The following is a 16888-nucleotide window of genomic DNA, read 5'->3' as shown; positions in this document are numbered from 1 at the left end:
ACCCGTGGAACTTCTTATCAGAGGATGTTGAGAAGACAAAGGGTATGTCTACACTACCCTCCTAGTTCGAACTAGGAGGGTAATGTAGGCATACCGCACTTGCTAATGAAGCCCGGGATTTGAATTTCCCGGGCTTCATTAGCAAGTGCGGTATGCCTACATTACCCCGCTAGTTCGAACTAGCGGGGTAGTGTAGACATACCCAAAGACTATAACAGGGTTCAAAAAGGGACTAGATAAATTCATGGAGATTAGGTCCATCAATACTTATTAACCAGAATAGGCAGAAATGGTGTCCCTAATCTCTGTTTGTCAGGGGCTCAGCATGGATGACAGGACAGAGATCACTTGATGATTACCTGTTCTGTTCACTCTCTGGGGAGTATGTGGCATTGGCCACTGTCAGAGGAAAGGATATTGGACTAGATGAATCTTTGGTCTGATCCAGTAGGCCATTCTTATGTTCTTATCAAACATATAGAACAAAGGGGGAACATTTTGTTAAGAAACTGAAAAGGAGACTTTAAAAAATTCTCCACTGGAATAATGAGAAATGTACATATTTAATATAATGAAAAGATCTCATAATTCCAGGGAGTAATATCAGTCTGTACTTTTGAAGTACAGTGAAAGCTTTGTTATCCAGCACTCTGTTGACAAAGTTTTCTGGTTAACTGGTGTCCCCCCCCCCCAGTCACAATACCTCGGCGTCTTCAGGCGTGCAAGCCTGATTCCCGTCTGCTCAGCTGGCCATTCCAGGGCTTCTTACAACCAACACTGCAGGCTAATGTCATTAGTAGGTGCCTCCTTCCCTCAGCTTGCCTGGAGCTGCTAAGAGCTGGATCTGCTGGATCGCTTGTCTGCCTGTCGCTTTCAAGGACACAACAAAAATTACCCCGAGTGAGTGAATGTGTGTGTTGGAGGGGACTGGTCTGCTTCCTCATTCCTCTAGACTTTGTTAGTCCTTTTTTTAGGCATTCCCAAGGGGTGGGGGTTAGTTGCCGCAGTAGGGGGTAGGACAAAGGAGGTTTTGAAACGCAACACTAATTGATTAACTTTTGTATCTATACACAACTAGTGATGTTTATTTTGCATTGTACTAGAGCAGGCTTGAGCAATAAGCAGCCCATGGGTCAGACTAATTTTACCCTGATTAGCCCCTAGCAGGTTGCTGGCACTTCTTTTACCTGTGTTTCTTCAGGTATGGCCACTTGCAGCTCCCATTGGCTGCACTTTGCTATTCCCAGCCAATGGAAGCTGCAGGGACAGCAATCCACAGCCTCTGGGAGCTGCAAGCAGCCATCCTTACAGACACACAGGTAAATGAAGTATTGTCAGCTTGCTAGGGGCTAACCTGGCAAACTGCATCCAGCCCCTAGGTCACTTATTGTCCACCCCTGTACAGAAGTGTATGGGTTACACTCATTTCTTAACTAATAAATCAAATAGCATTATTAAAGACTGAGATCATATAGTCTGGTACTAAAGTTGGGGAGCCATGGTTTAAATTATCTGCATACTGAATAACAGTTTATACAATTGGAACAAGATCCTTAAGTTGCTAATCAGGAAAAGACTTGATTTTTCATAAAAATATCAGAATGTACAAAATCCCTAGAGGGAAAAAAAAAAGAATTTTCTCATGTTAACAGAGATGTCTAGCTACTGCTAACAAAAATATAAAAAAGAAAAATAATACTGCTTAAATTCCAGCCAACAGAAAGAAAAAATGTTCTGCTTAAAATGAAAAATTATACTAGCTAGACAGAAGCATAAATAAAGTTTTTATTTCTCAAAATCTAGGGCTCTGATCCTTCAAATACTTACAAATGTGTTTACCTTTAGTCCCACTGAAAGTGACTGAATGACCACAAATTTAAGGATAAGCACGTATGTGTTTTCCGGCTTGAGACCTAATCTAGGTTTTTAAATATATGCAATATCAAAGGACAATAATGTCATCTGTAACTGTACAAGCAAATGATACATAAGATAGCCATATAGTACTTGGTAATTCAAACATAATTTGGTTTATACTGTGGACTCTGAAGAAATGAATCCTGGGTCTGATATAACTGCATGTAGAGCAGAGAACTGCACATTAGGGGTACGTCTATACTGCATTCCTCTTTCGAGAGAGGAATGCAAATGCAGACGAGCGAAATTGCAAATGAAGCGTGGATTTGAATTTCCCGTGCTTCATTTGCATAATGGCGTCCAGGCGCTTTTTCGAAATCCCCTCTTTTGAAAAAAAACTCCACTGTCTAAATGGGGTTATTTAGAAACCCCCCCCCCATCTTTTGAAATAACCCTTAAACCTCATTTTTTAAGGAGAAAGGTTTATTTAGAAAGAAGGTTATTTTTTCAAAATAATCCCATCTAGATGGCATTTTTTAATAGTGTATTTTGAAAAAACGCCCAGACGCCATTTTGCAGGAAATTCAAATCTGTGCTTCATTTGCAATTTTGCTCGGCTGCATTTGCATTCCTCTCTCGAAAGAGGAATGCAGTGTAGATATACCCTAGGGCTATGTCTAGACTGGCATATTTTCCGCAAATGCTTTTAACGGAAAAGTTTTCTGTTAAAAGCATTTTCGGAACAGAGTGTCTAGATTGGTACGGACGCTTTTCTGCAAAAGCACTTTTGCGGAAAAGCGTCTGTGGCCAATCTAGATGCGCTTTTCCGCAAAAAAGCCCCGATCGCCATTTTCGCGATTGGGGCTTTTTTGCGGAAAACAAATCTCAGCTGTTTACACTGGCCCTTTTGTGCAAAAGTTTTGAGCAAAAGGGACTTTTGCCCGAACGGGAGCAGCATAGTATTTCCGCAAAAAGCACTGATTTCTTACAGTAGGAAGTCAGTGCTTTTGCGGAAATTCAAGCGGCCAGTGTAGGCAGCTGGCAAGTCTTTCCGCAAAAGCAGATGATTTTGTGGAAAAACTTGCCAGTCTAGACGCAGCCTAGCTGTCAGATACAATACCACTAGTCTGTATGAAAAAAGCAAGAGGAGATGGGGAAGAGATGATCAGAACTGTAGAGAAAAGAAATTTAAGTTAGTAAAATTCCTAAAGCATTTGAAAAACAAAAACAATCTCACCAAAATCTACTATTCTATGAAACACAAAACCTGCACAAAGGTTTTTCACTAAACATTAAATTGTATTCTGTAGCACGAAAAAAATGATTTCACATCTAAAAGAAAATATTTTCTCAATTCATAGTTCTGGAGTTTGAGTTCATCTCCAAAGGCTAGATCTTTCTAAGATTCCTTCTGGGTACTCTCACTCTAATTCCCCACCTCTATTTTCAAGACTTTATTATGCCAGTAATGCTTTTTGTCCCTGCATTTTTTTATGTCTAATATTCTCCCATGTGACTTTAACAAATGACAAACTCAACTATTTTACTATGTATACTCCGACATACCAATATTCTCAGCATATCTAGATTCACACACACAGGCTCTTATAGCCATCTAATTCTACTACAAATTCCACTGTTAATTCTGAACACATAGGTCATTACCCCATCTCTAAGAATGCCCTTCAGCATTCTGGTTCCCACAGTAAATACCCATGCCAGGAGCTCTCAACCTTCTTTACATCACACACCACCTTAGCATTTTTTTATTGGGGCCCCTGCTTCCTTACAACCATAAGAAGATATTGCTGCCTAGTGTTGCTAATATGTTTGGCCCAGTGGCTCCTTCATGATGGAAATGCATCCAGGCCAAATCTGAGCATGTGGCATTGATAAACTTGCAGGCTGACTCACCCACTTTTACTAATATTCTATGCCCCCTAGAAAGTTTGACATATTCTTCTGCCGCAGGTCGAGAATCTCTGATCTAAGCTAGTGACTTCCACTCAGACAAATGTATTTCTTGGAACACTTAACAAGCAACTACGATGGTTTTTCCTCACACAACACTTAAGCTGCTGACAGCAAAAGGATATCATTCATCAAAAGTCTGTGTCTTTCTAAAGAGCGGCTTAATTTATTAATATTTAAATCCATCACATCTTGAGGTCAAAACATACTCAGGTATGTTCTTCATCCTTGGCAGAACTTCAATTAAGAGGGATTGTCTAGGAGCACTGAACCAATGTCATGCTAAAAGTATTGGCATCATGCAAAAATAAAAAGTAAATAAAGGTCACAAAGTAAAATATGTTACATCTCTGTGTAACAGCCCAGATGATAAGAGGCAGAAGCTCACATTGATAGAGAAAGTTCTGAACCAAAAAACCAGGGCCCAGCACCCAAGAACAATGAAGAAATTTAGATCAGTATCTGAACTCTGCAGCCCTGGCCTGTCAGGGCTCAAATATACTAACACAAAAGATTAAACATATTGGCAAAAGTGTTTATAAAAAAAACCTGCATTAAAGACGTATCAAATAAAATAAGATTTGAGAAGCTGCTACAAAAATTAGCAGATTATGTACCCAGTAGGAAAACATTTTTAATGACTAGCAGAAAATACGTAAGAGGATTGTACAAACTGGCAAACTTACCGCCAAAGGACAGAAAATGGTTTTTCCTTCTAAACTCACTAACCCTACGGATGAAATCATATCCTTGATCTTCTTAAGCAAATTTTAAACGAGTCCATTTTGAAGATTAATTTTTAAAAAGAAGAAAGTGATTTGTTCCTTTTTTCTCTTACTGCTAATGGTAAGAGTTACCATGAGCAACTCCAAGGGAAGGAGAAAAAAACAAAAATGAAGGTGGCTGAAAACATTGCCCCACAAGACTCCTATGTTAAATCTACCATGTATCATAACCATTTAGAAGTCAAGATTGAAAAATTAAGGACATACAATAGGATTACTGATCACCTATTATGATTGAAAGAATATTTCTTTAGGGACTTCAATATTTTATTCTGTCTTCACATATATGAGGTTCCGTAAGTATGCACAACGTAAGTATGATAAAAGTCCATATTGCAAATTATTTTTTGTGTGAGTTCAACTGTCATGAGAGGAATTTTCCTTTAAGCAAGAAAGTTCTTGGAAAAACATTAGAAGTTTCCTTTTGTTCCCACACCACATAATACTTAAAGATTAGGAGTCCATAAGAGCCCATGAACACTCATGATACCATCTACATTTTTTGTTAATCTCTAAGGTGCTGCAAGACTATTTGTTATTTTTTAAGTTTTTTCAGTTACAGACTAACACTGCTATCCCTCTGAAAGTTTTAAAAGGTGGACATTTTTCAACTGGGAATCTCAGACCTTTTAAAAAACAATTAAGCTTCACAACCTCTGTGTAAGTATTTTATTCACACAACACAGAGTGATTTGCCTTATCTCACTTAGGGCTCGTCTAGACTACGCGGAAGATTCTGCGGGAATTTGCATATCTTCTTCCGATCTCACTTTCAAAAGCAGAGCTTTCAAAAGTGAAAGTAGTCGGGACGTGTCTTTTCGGCAACCCACCCCCTTTTTTGAAAAGCTACTCTTCCTCAAAAAATAAGGTTTACGTGGCTTTCTGAAAAAAGGGGGGGGGTTGCTGAAAAAGCCGTGTCCCAACTACTTTCACTTTCGAAAGCTCTACTTTTGAAAGTGAGATTGAAAGACGATATGAAAATTCCCGCAGAATTTGTATATCCTCTTTCGAATCTTCCGCATAGTCTAGACATAGCCATAGGGTATATCTACACTGCAACCCTTGTGCTATGCAGATTGTGTACCTTATTTTCCGGTAATTTTGAAATAGTGCCAAATTTTGAAATAAAGCACTATTTTTACAAGTCCCTTAATCCTCGTGGAATGAGAGTTACAGGGACGCTGGAACTGCATGCCCGTTATTTTGAAATATATTACAAAATAATAGGCGCATTTAAAGATGCAGTATCCCAAAATTGCGCTGCTGTGCAGACATAATCATAGAGAACCAAGGGCACCACCAGGATTAGAACCTGACTCCTAGCTGCCTATCTATAGCCACTTTCTTATACTTCTTCTCCTTGAGTTTAGCACTTTCAAAACATTAAGACATTTCTAGTAGTGTCTAAGTGGCAAGTGAGGGGTAATATTAGGGTGCAACAATAAGTACTTATATTAACAGTACTCCAAGGCAGTCCAATGATTGCTAAATAGAGAAAAGTGGATACTCTTTCCTTACTTGTATGCATTTTTGTCTTTGCAATTATTTACATTTAGGATTAGTACTATAGACCTATAAGGAGTTCAATATGGATGAGAGAGCAGGTAGCAAATAAGGAAGTTGACAGCAAGGGGAATATTTCATTTAATGGTACATTATAAACTCAATGGAATGTTAGAGAAGATTCAAACCATCAGAGAAACTAACATACCAATTTTTTTCTCTCTAGAATATTTTCTCTATTCCCCTGGATAATGCCAGGAACAAAATCCTCTGAAGGTTTGTAGTTTTCATGTTATAATAGTAACGACAACTTTGGTTCAGAGATTTTCTCCGTCAATTAATGACCAAATTCAGTTGCTGACTTTTCAGCTGGTTATTATTCTTCAAGAGACACCCTGTTATTGCTCAGTTAATACTGAATTGAAATGACAGACCCATGGAAGCATATCTGACATGCATTTAAATGCCAAATAAACTCCTTGTGATTACTTTTGTTACACTGAACGCTAGGCTTGAATAATGGCAGTCCCTTGCAAAACTGAGGGTGTTCAATAATATTTTAAAAATCAGATTAGTAATCTGAAAAAGAAAAGCATTAACACAAAAACTATGGATTTAGCAGATGAAATAAACATATTGTCCATAAATACCTGAATCAATATCACAAGTGGAAATGAAACTGATAGTCACTCAACCTTTAGGCTACAATGTCACAACTTATTATGTTAAAGTGGTGGGAGGGGCTAGAAGTCCACTGCAGATACTCCATTGGGAAGGGATACAGCGATCTGATGAATGGATGGGTATAGGATTTAAAGGAGAAAGGAGCAGAAACAGGGGAAGTTTGAGGCTTCTACGACTGTTACAGCAGGAGCCATTCCTTCCCCCTTTTACAGCCTTCCTTAACTCTCATTTAAGGGTGAGGGCTGGGGTAAAATGTCAGCAGCAGGTGAGCTGGGGATCAGAATGGGAAAGGGAATTACCTCCACTGTACACGTTTATCTACTGGGTACGCCCAGACACTTGTTAATAAAATTGTAGCCTTATTAAGCCACACTCAGTGTCTCCAGTCCTTTTTCCAGCATGGCTGGACAAATAGAAATAACTCGATTAAACTATTTGGATCCTAGGTGGCATTGGCAGGGCTGTCAGACACAAAAAGCATAATTTTACTTGTAAGCCAAGCACAGTTAACATGGAAATCAGTAAGACACAATAAACATAAAACCCCATAATGACATTGCAAGAGAGCCTGTGTTCAGGGCAAAACTGCTCCTTATATATGCGGGGGGGGGGGGGGGGAATCCCCTTCCATCCCAATTTATATCTGTAATCATGCAGAAGAAGTCAGGGCTGGACTAGGAAGTACAAAATGGTTTGGCAATATATTTTGACCAGCACACTGACCAGTGACACTTCCTGCCAGCCAGATTCCCAAACACACTTAATTTTGCCCAATCCTACCATTCTACTCCTCCATTCAAGTTCCAACTATGTCCTTCCTCTGGTTGCAAACAAGGAAGTGGCAATAAGAGAGAAATGCATCTGAAAGGAAGGTCTACTTTCATTCACTGAGTACATTGTTCACAAAAAAAAAAATCAACTTTGCCTGGGGCTTTGTAGATTTCTGGAGCTAATATTGTAGGGTTAGACAGTGCTAGCAGAAATAAATTGACTTTTTGTTGTCCTTTGAAAGGGTTTCATATTATTTACTTTCTTACACTGAAATATAAAACAATGGTCACAAGCAAATACTCAAAGGTCTAGGTAAAAGAGAAAAGCTTTGTGACAGCTGGTGGTGAAACACACAAGCTTCTATTACTTGTGTTCAAAGAGAATCAATTAATAGACAGATTTCATCTATGTAAGTCCTCCACGAGGGAGCAGTGGAACCCACTAATAATGGCAGAATATTACAGAACTATATAAGAAAGCTTACTGCTTGTGTCCAGTGGGAACATGGATTTAATAACTCAAGGAAATCAGTAAGCCAGTATTTCATACCTTTTGGAAGCCTTCTTGAAAACAAAAGAGTATATAACAATGGAATCACAATGATGATCTCACAGAATTGTAAAGAAAGAAGGAAATAAAGACAGGATTTGTTATGTGTTTGTGATTTATTCAATATCTAAGCCCCAATCCTGATTACATTTGCACACATGCTTAACTTTACTACATTGGGCACATTGTGTAAAGTTAATCATGTGCATATGTCTATGCATGATCAGAGTGGATTCCGAATTATGATATCTGACAGAGCCATTCAAACGTTCTGATAGTGGGCAAAGCAGAGGGGGAAAACAGGAATATAATTATGTGTGGGAAACACCTACTCAAAATGAAACTAACTCTATCATATTTAATTTTTTTTATAAATAATATTTTGTAGGTGTTCCACCTGTATTAGAACAGGAAGCAAAATACTGCAGATTTCAGACCGTTATCTAATACTTATTCAAATCAGCTGCAAGACCTGTACCTTTAACTACAAGAGTAGAGGGATATTCAGTTGCTTATTTTTAAATAGCAGAATCTTCAACAAAAATTGTGAGACAAAAAATCACTCAAACAAATAAACAAATTTGGGTGATGAAAATTATGGTTTTCCATTGGTGGCTTCATTTCTTGAATCATTTACATTTTATTTTTATCTTTGGGTTTCACCATCTTTTTTCTAAAAACAAAAAAAAAAGCAAGTACCAACTAGTGAACCATATGAAGAAAGAAGGCAACTAAACTGAAGACTAATTTTAGAATACGTTTTTTAAAGTAAGTACAGAAAAATGGAATAGGATTTAAAATGCTGTAATATAAACTTGTAAAGATGGTAGGTAAGGTCTCTTTGCATATATCCCTTAGGCACTATCAACCAACTGATGTTAAAATAGAAAAATAAACCAATTTATCTGATGGGTTGGTACCATTAACTCATAATTTAATTCAAAACTCACTGAATGTATATGATAAGATCCATACCTATTTAATAATGGACTATCCTGTTGAAAGACCATATTTCTTCATGTGCAGAGTCTTTTAGGATGAATGCATTTATTAAACATAAAGTATAACTTTTCAAGGAATTCTAGTGATGTTTAAATAAATATTACGTATTTATATTCACAGTAGTATTTTAAAGAACAATAAAATCGTACACCACACATTTTAAAATGGCTTCCCCTTCCTTTTCATCATTTGGAACTCAATTAGTAACTCTTGCTGGAACAAGAAATGAATAAGAAAGGTGGTGACTCTTGACTGAGGATCAATAAATGGGCCACTAGCCCACTAGCTCACTCATCTTTAGTTATCTCTAATTTTAGTGATGTGGGAACATTCAAGAAAAAGTGTTAAAATGGTAAAATAGTAGATTCGGACAGATTCATTAAGGCACATTTGGATGATACAGGAGAAGTGAAATGAACACAACAGTCACTTTGCAGTGAGGAAGTTCAAAGGTATCAGTAGGAGGGATGCATTCAGAGACTGAGAATATAAAACATCTACTGATTTTAGAACTTTTTCACCGCCGACAGAGGCTACTCCATTGGATGCAGAGCAGCCTCTGTCCATGGGGAGTTTGGACCCTCCATGGACAGAAGCTGCTTTGAGGCAGCTTTCCCTTCCCCTCCCCACCATGCTGCTGCCTCTGTTTTTAAGCTGGCTCCCCCAGCACCAGCTCCTCCCTGTAGGAGGCAGCAAGGGAGGGTGAGGATAGCAGGTCTGTGGGAGCTGATACGTGCAGGGAGCTGCCTGCCCCCCTCACCCTCCATGCTGCTGCCTTTCTATAAGAGGCAGCAGTGCAGAGGTGGGGATGAGGAGTAGGCAGATCCGGTGCCCACGGGGAGCCTAATGAAATCCAGCTCCTCATGGGCACCAGCTCCTACTCCCCACCTTGCTGCCTTTGATACAGAGGCAGAAAAGGGGGGAAGTGCGTGTAGTCAATAGTATTAACCATCATTAATCATTTACTCCATTATACACTAAGATCCCTAATCTGCACTGACTGAGCTGGAAGCGCATAGTATGCAAACAAAGAGGAGGTTGCTGAACCATAACCCTGTTCTGTGTTCTCCTCAGGTAGGACCAAAAGGGGCTAAAGGAGCACCCCAAGTGGAGTTTAAATGACACAAAAGAAGAACCTGGGCTAGCTTGTTTTGGGGTTTAGTTACTGTGGGAGTTATTACATGTTTGTGGGGGGGGGGGGGGTGTTGTATTGTACAATGTACCCTCTGCTATCCTAGTAGGAGGGGCTTACAGACTGAACTGGGAGTAAATAGCAGGCAAACAGAGAAGAGGCTGAACTGTAATCATACTCTATGTTCTTTACAGAATAAAAACCCATTCTGGGTGGATTGTCTGAGTGGATCTGATTTGAAGTGAACACACACTGACACACAATGCAGACCACACTATGGCGCCTCAGGCCAAGACTCCCCAAGTAGTGTAAAAAATTCACAAGGCAGGATTCCCCTATCTTGAGCAACCTCATATGGGCTAGTGAACAGGAGGAGGGGCTACAACTGGAATATCGGAAGCATGTACAGGATGGGGAAAAGGGAGGAAGTGGACATTAAACATCAATAATAGAAACACTTGTTCTGAGGTCCAGAAAGAGATAAGGCTCAGACCAGTTGTAAGTCTCTCACTAAAAATAAAAATAAAATAAATTAAAATAAATATAAAATAAATAAAAATAAAAGGGGAAAAGCAGAGGCAATGTCACAGTAGGGAGTTCTATCACAGGCTACCAAATCGGAAAGAAGAGAGGAATGAAGGCATTTCTAGAACAAATACAAGTATCCAAAACACAAGTCCCGGTGGGATATAATTGGTCAGAAAATTATGTTGCAATATGTTAGGATTGGTTAGTAAATTTTCAGTAAAATGATTGGTTAAAGTATAGCTGAGTACACTACTATATAAATTGGGAGCAAAGAGGAAGTAAGCTGGGGAAAAAGTTACTTCAGACATCAGCTATTATGACTCCCTGTTTGTGTGAGAAGAATCAGGGAAGTGGGAGGGTGAAGGGAAAAGCCCTGTAACTTCTGAGATATGTATATCTGCTTCCCCTCATTCTCTCAAGGCTCAGTGGCCAGATTCTCTCTCCTAGGAAGCACCAGAATTATGTGACTCCCATGACTCTGCGGAGAAAATATAGGTCACTTCCCCAGCCTGCATCTCAGTTTCCCCATTTATAAATTGGAAATTATGATGCTGCCCTCTGTCAAGTGCCTAATGATGTACTGAAAAACAGCATTATTTAAGAGATTATGAATTTGACAGGTTTTTGCGTAAAAATCGGTGGAGCGTCCATTTTTGTGCAAGTAAATTGGTAGAACAGAAGGCTTTTGCTGGTGGAATTATTCCTCTCCCAATGAGGAATAAATCATTTTTGTGCTACATCTCTTGCACAAAAAGGCAGGTGTGTGGACGCTCCGGAGGGTTTTTTTCACAAGAAACCCCTATTGGCAAAAGCACGGGTGCTCTAATGGCCATTCCCAGAATGGCCTTCAGAGCTTTCTTGCACAAGAATGTCCATGCAGTGTGGATGCTCTCTTGAGCAAAAGCACATTGCTTTTGCGATGCGCTTTGAGGTCTGGACACTCTTTTGTGCAAGAAGTTTTTATGGAAGATCTATTCTGCAAAAGGCTTCTTGCACAAAAACTCTGCAGTGTAGACGAAGCCTCAATGTCCTGTGCTTTTATTAGCAATAATTCACCCCTAACTGTCTTCTAAGAGCCTGGTAATCAGAGAAAGTGTTGGTATTGCTGCTAGAGAATATTGACCTTCCTTGGTTCAGCAAATTCTCTGGTTCTATGAAAAATTTAAATTCTGCAGAAACTACCTTTTTTGTTATAATGATTTGTGATGGTAAATTCCTGACCATCATTATTTAGTAGTATTATAGTAGCATCTGGAGGCTCTCAACAGAGGTCAGGCCCCAACTATGAGGCAATGTTTACACACACAATGACATTCCTTGCCTTAGAGAATTTACCATTGAAATCGATATGATAGAGAAGGGGAAATAAAGCCACAAAGAAGTGAAGTGACTTGCCCAAGGTCACACAGAAGGTTGGGGCACAGACAAGCATAGATGTTAGGTCTTCACACTGCCTCTCTGATGGGCACTGAGTAGCAGGTGGAAATATAGGAGAAGAGTGAGCAGGAAGCCATAGGACAAGAAAGAGGGAAGGTTGTCTTGGTGGATCTTGAAGAATCTCATGATACCATCTAGATGTTTCATCAGTCTTTAAGTGTTTCCTGACTCTTTGTTGTTTGCTACTTAATGGTTCTTATCTGCCCCCTTAGACTATCTAGTCTTTAGGTGCTTATAGACTCGGCTTTCCCTTGATATATTTTTTATGCACTGCCTTTTCTTGTCCCTCCTCCCAATTTTCCCTTCTTCTACCCCACCCTCCCGTCTCTCCTAGTTATTTTGGTCCCAGACATCCAACAGTCCGGTCATCTGAATAAGTGGGCTGTGCCGACGAAAACTCATGATACCATCTACATGTTTTGTTAGTCTATAAAGTGCTACCAGACTATTTGTTGTTTTTTCAGTTTTGGTAGATCTTGACATTTTCACTGAAAAGGTCATTGAGACTCTGTACAGAGCTAGAGAAAGTGTCTATGGGAGAACATTTTACATTTTACAATGATGAGTGGAGAATTAATGGTGTTTGTCAAAGAACGTAGAACAGCTGAAAGTAGAGGAGAGACTATGTCTGCCATGGAGGAAACCCTCGTGAAATCCTATGGTATAAAAGGGGTCGAAAAGAATCAAGGGTGACAGAAAGTCTGGAGTGGTGGGTTTCAGCACATGCAGCAAAAGAACAGGAAGGAAGAAGTTGAGAGTGGCAGAGATGGTGGCCTGAAGAATTGCTTACAGAACTGGTTATATGGTATGACCAGCATATTACAACCCATTTAGTCAATGCAAATTCTAACCGCAATAAAATAAAGTACAAACCGTGAGTGACAAAGCAACTTTCAGAAACATGACCTCCCTGAAAATAACAACAATATAGAAACAAGGTAAGTATTATTTCCTGTTTAAACTCCACTAACTTTCCAGAAGTCTGAATCTCCACCTAGAAGTGAACTTTAGATCATAAACAGTAAAGAGCAATCTCTTTGGCATAAATCAAATTTACACAGCTTTAGTTGAAACCAGTATACAGTTAATTTGGCATTAAATCTTAAAAAAAATATTTGTGTGCTACATTAAACTCCCCAATGTCAGAAGTTAATGGCAAGTTGGTAACACTCCTCACAAGCCTCTGACATTTTGAGGGGCCTGTATTTGTGTGGAGATTCAAAGAATTAAAGAAACTAAACCATTCCTATCTTGAGCAATCAAAGAACTACAGGAAAATTGTGCATGTTACATCAGTGATCTCTCCCTAAAATCTTTTATGCTTCATTTCAAGTACTTTACATTAATGAGCTGTGCAACTCTTAAAAGAGAGAGGAACCCAGAATGCTATAGTCATACAATAACACTGTAGTCAAATAGCTGTAAAATAAAGCTATTTATAATCCTATTTATTTAACTTGCTGTATTAATTTGTATCTGAAATTATTTCAGTGTTTGACATTTAAATAGTTGTGGTTTAGGTGAATTACAACTAGTAGAAAAAACATATTTGTTACCTCCAGTGTCTGATACATTACTGCCTAGCTTGGTTTTGTTTTGTTTTTTGTTTTAACTCAAGACAATGCACTACTAAGCACTGGGAAATAATATGTCATACACGTACCAGGTGTGAAGCACATTTCTAATGCAAAACTCAAGTCCCCTTATTTTGTGTTAGTATCACTTCTACTGTATGCATTGTAGCAATAAGGCATGGGGAGTTAGCATTTTCAATGCAGGAATAAATGTATCACAAATTATCCAGCTGTTATATTTCTAATGTTAGAAGAAAAAGTCAGAATAACTGCAGATGGGGAAGGATTGTTGGAATGAATGTATACTTATACACTGCACAAGTTTACATAAAATAGGAGAACATTTTGCACCATACCTGTGACCTTACATACACCCAAATATTCATCAATGATTCTCTGTCTTTTACAAGCACAAAATGGCATAAAATTAATCTTCTCCTTATAATGTTTACCTTAATCAATACTAGGTATAAGGCAGTTTCACATAAATCAAATGAGTTGTATGAAAACAGCTAGTATTTTATGTTAATACATTAAATATTCACAAAATAAGTTTTAAACTAATGTAAATATAAAACAAGTATAAAATCCCCTGTATCTTTTTCTATAGTCATAAATAAATAAATAAATAAATAAATAGCAATAATAATAAATAAATAAATAAATAGTAATAATAATAAATCACTACCTTCCCACCTTGTGATACTTGCTTAGTTTCAACAACACTGACATAAACGACAATTAAAATCAGCCATCAATGACAAATATTCATTAGAATGCATTTATTAATGTAACTGTTATTAAATTGTTTTAATGACAGAAACTTTACTATAGAAAATCTGACAAACATATAGAGTGTTCATAAAGATATACAGTTTGATAAGAGCTATATCTTGCAGTTGATGCATTTTTTAACCAAAATATACGATTTGGGGTGGTTTTTTTTCGTAAGAAGTATATTTCTAAATGGCTCCAATCTTATTTCCGGTTTTATTTTTTAAAATCATTTTCATTGCACTGCCAAATATTTGGCCTGGTATCATGTTAGTGGCTGTTCTCTTCCCCCCTCCCACTCAGTTCTATCAGACACTGTTTTGGATTTAAAATCAAATCAAATAATATTCATTTATTGAGATGCAGTTTGTTTCCCCTGTGCACTGCATTTCTTGTAGCCTGAAAGCTCAGAATCTTAAAAGAGATTCTGTTCTACGGACGAAAGTTCTCAGTAGGAGGCAAGGGAGAGAGGTCAGTCAAGGAGCCAAAAACAAAACAGATATAAAACACGCTTGCAATCCTCGTCTTTGGATATCATCAAAAAGTGGGAATAAAAAAAGCAGAAACACATGGCACGTTGAGAACACTATCACTTACAGCTTATAACCAAAGCAGCAATTAAACACCTTTCATCATTCCCTAAAATGCCTTCCTTTTTCAAGAATACAGAGAAACACACATACAAAGACAAATCCTTTCTGAGGAGCAATGAAAACTTAATAACCTACCATTTTCTTTGCACTCTTCAGGAGGTTTAGCCTTTTTCGCAAGTCGTGGATCCAGCCATGATGTTGTCTTTGTGTTATGGCTGAAAAGAAAAGAGATCACTCTGAGCAGACACATACTGAAAGGAATCAAGTTTATTCCTTAAAAAAAAAAAAAGGTTTAGTCCAACAAAATTGCAATCGATACACTTAATTTGCTTACTGGTTCTAAGTAGCCCTGAAGGAGGTGTAAGAGTAATTGTGCAAGGCAGCTGTAAATTTGGCAACCTCAGCTCCCTGTCCTCAAAGCAGCTATTTTTATTAAAATCAACTAGAATGTTGCCAAGTTAACCTCATTGAAAATGCAGAACTCATCTAGAGCAAAAAGAATTTATTACAAATACAGCGTTCTCCAGTTTAACGAGTGCAGTCAAAAGGATTCCATATCATCCTCAGAGTTTTTGGATGGAATTATTTTCATCTTAAACCTATCCTTTTCATACATATGTGTTTGTTATTTAACAGCCATGCTGGCAAGGCATAGCAAAAATGATGCAAATTACAGTGTGCTCCTGCAAAGTACACATTTTCTAACAGAGTGATTAATGACACGTTGCTTAACCAACCTTTATCTATTCCATATTTAATTCTTCTACCATGATAAGATGTATTTTGCACAAGCTGAATGAATCGTGTGGCTCTTTTGCTTTACTCAGAATAGATCTTTCAAGAATCAGCAATGAAGTAACCTCTGAATTGGTACAAACTGTTTTCCAGGAGAATATTTTGCAAATGAATTGACACATAAAGCACTAATCAGAGTTAAAACAAGCCTTTTTTAAATGTATACCCTTTCCAACTCCTTTTGAATTTGGAGCCCAAATAAAATACAATGCCAAGGAAATAAAACTATAAAACAAAGAGATGTAACAATTATTCTCATATTTGCACAGGTGCCTGTCTTCTAACACTGACATCCCTTTTTAAGGCATGTTTTATTTATCTAATATATCCTAGGAGGCTGCTCACTTTTGTACAGTTTTATATATTATTGAATTATTTAGATTATTATTAATATAACATTTGCTGTGTAATTTAAAATGTATTGAAAGCATCTGTTGTAAATGTTAGTGAAAATTAGACAGAACCAAGGCAGCCAATCAAAAACTGATCTGGATACATTTTGTAATTTATCATTTACTCATTGATGTATACACGTAGTGAGATCTGATCCAATGGTATGAGCCTTCCGTTGAGAATAAGAAAATCCTGCATTCTAATCCCTACTCTCACCCAGACTGCCTTTGTGCTCTTGGGCATGTCAATTTTCCTCTCTGCCTCAATGTCACCAATAACAATAAGTCCAATTTTCAAATTTGAAGGCCTGAAGTAGAAACTTTAATTTGTATTTAGGCATTCTAAGCAGGTGACTTTCCCATCCTATACCAAAACACAGTGTACAGATTTAAATACAGTAAAATCCCACCCTCCTTTTGATTGTGGCTTTATTTATGTAGAAATTAATATTAATAAAAGAATTAGCAATGCAAACCTTCAGCCCATACTGGAAATCAACTGTGACTAGGGTTCTTCCCTGAGTCCATTCTGTCTAGAGCC

At 37.9% G+C, this 16888-nt stretch overlaps 1 protein-coding gene across 18 annotated transcripts in view; it reads right to left on the bottom strand.

Moving 5' to 3' along the window:
* The window catches only part of MAGI2 (membrane associated guanylate kinase, WW and PDZ domain containing 2), a 1124289-nt gene that overhangs the window by 346521 nt on the left and 760880 nt on the right, over nucleotides 1-16888 (bottom strand). For all 18 annotated transcript variants that reach the window (XM_075926597.2, XM_075926590.2, XM_075926502.2 and 15 more), the window contains one exon: nucleotides 15296-15375. In XM_075926597.2, the coding sequence (XP_075782712.2) occupies nucleotides 15296-15375 (80 nt within the window). The remainder of the gene's footprint in view (nucleotides 1-15295; nucleotides 15376-16888) is intronic.

Source organism: Pelodiscus sinensis, chromosome 1 (assembly GCF_052426305.1).
Source record: "Pelodiscus sinensis isolate ZL-2025 chromosome 1, ASM5242630v1, whole genome shotgun sequence".
Taxonomy (NCBI): domain Eukaryota; kingdom Metazoa; phylum Chordata; order Testudines; family Trionychidae; genus Pelodiscus; species Pelodiscus sinensis.
Note: the sequence above shows the minus strand (reverse complement) of the source record. Positions and strands in the feature narration are given on the sequence as shown.